At 45.7% G+C, this 1,361-nt stretch overlaps 1 protein-coding gene across 1 annotated transcript in view; it reads left to right on the forward strand.

Moving 5' to 3' along the window:
* The first annotated feature begins 1,211 nt into the window (after nucleotides 1–1,211).
* The window catches only part of LOC108514838 (olfactory receptor 9Q1), a 2,635-nt gene continuing 2,485 nt past the window's right edge, over nucleotides 1,212–1,361 (forward strand). Inside the window, exon 1 of the mRNA XM_017851323.1 lies at nucleotides 1,212–1,328. Within this exon, the coding sequence (XP_017706812.1) occupies nucleotides 1,238–1,328 (91 nt within the window). The 5' untranslated portion in view covers nucleotides 1,212–1,237. The remainder of the gene's footprint in view (nucleotides 1,329–1,361) is intronic.

A 1,361-nucleotide genomic window follows, 5' to 3' on the forward strand; every position in this document is an offset into this window, starting at 1 on the left:
CACCTAATTACTCTGATTTGATCTTTACAAATTGTGTGGATGCATTAAATTATCACAAGGACCCTCCAAAATTATCCTGTCCATGATGGGCACTGTGGCAGGATTTTTAACAGGGGAATCAGATGTGATCAAATTAAAATCTTAGAATTATCACTCTGACCACAGTGAGGAGGAATAATTTGCAAGAAGCAAATATATAGACAGGGAGAATAATTGGTTCCATGGCTGTTGTTCTAACCTAGGTGAGAGTTGAAGAGGACTTGATATCAGGGAGGAGTTGTGGTCATGGAGAAAAAGGGACAGTCCTGACATGGATATCCCCCTGGTAGGCAAGAGCCCATGTGTCAACGTTTAGTGGAGCAATAAGGAAGTTTTGGCTCAGAATGGCTATCTGGCTTGCAGAGTTCACACAGTTACTTAGCAACAGAGGTGGGAGAATGTGCACTCCTGTTCTGAGAATGTTTACCTGTATCTGTTTTTTCAACATGCTAAGATGACTCTATGCCACAGGATTCCCTTGATGGGTCCTGAGTCTCTCTCTCTCTCTCTCTCCTGTCTGCCTTCCCTGGTCAGAGCATATGCTCCTGGAGCTCGGCACATGGTAAAGGCTTAATATTTTCTCATTTTCTCATTCTCATTCTCTCTCTCTCTCTCTCTCTCTCTCTCTCTCTCTCTCTCTCTCTCAGCTCTCTCTCTCTCTCTCTCTCAGCTCTCACTCCGTCGCCCAGGCTGGAGTGCAGTGGTGCCATCTCGGCTCACTGCAGCTTTGACCTCCCAGGCTCAAATGATTCTTGTGCCTCATTCTCCTGAGTAGCTGGGATTACAGGTGCTTATCACCATGCATGGCTAAATTTTTTTTGTATTTTAGTAGAGATGGGGTTTCACCATGTTGGCCAGGCTGGTCTTGAACTCCTGGGCTCAAGTGATCTGACTGCCTCACCTCCCAAAGTGATGATATTACAGGTGTGAGCCACTGCGCCTGGCACACCTGGCATATTTTGTCCAGAGTACATGTTCAATAAGTGTAAACAAGAAATACAGGTAAATCCTATTTGCAGTTTCCTAACTTGCTTCCCATTCTTCATGTCTCAGGAACCACTGGCATCATGGCAGAGATGAACCTCACCTTGGTGACCAACTTCCTCCTTATTGCATTCACTGAGAATCCTGAATGGGCACTCCCTCTCTTCCTCTTGTTTTATTTATGTATCTCATCACCTTATTGGGGAACTTAGGGATGATTATTCTGATCCGCATGGATCGCCGGCTCCACACCCCGATGTATTTCCTTCTGAGTCATCTCGCTTTCATGGACATCTGCTACTCATCTGTCACTGTCCCCAGACACTGGCAGTGCTGCT

The sequence above is a fragment of the Rhinopithecus bieti genome, unplaced genomic scaffold (genome assembly GCF_001698545.2).
Source record: "Rhinopithecus bieti isolate Rb0 unplaced genomic scaffold, ASM169854v2 scaffold_33444, whole genome shotgun sequence".
NCBI classification, from domain to species: Eukaryota; Metazoa; Chordata; class Mammalia; order Primates; family Cercopithecidae; genus Rhinopithecus; species Rhinopithecus bieti.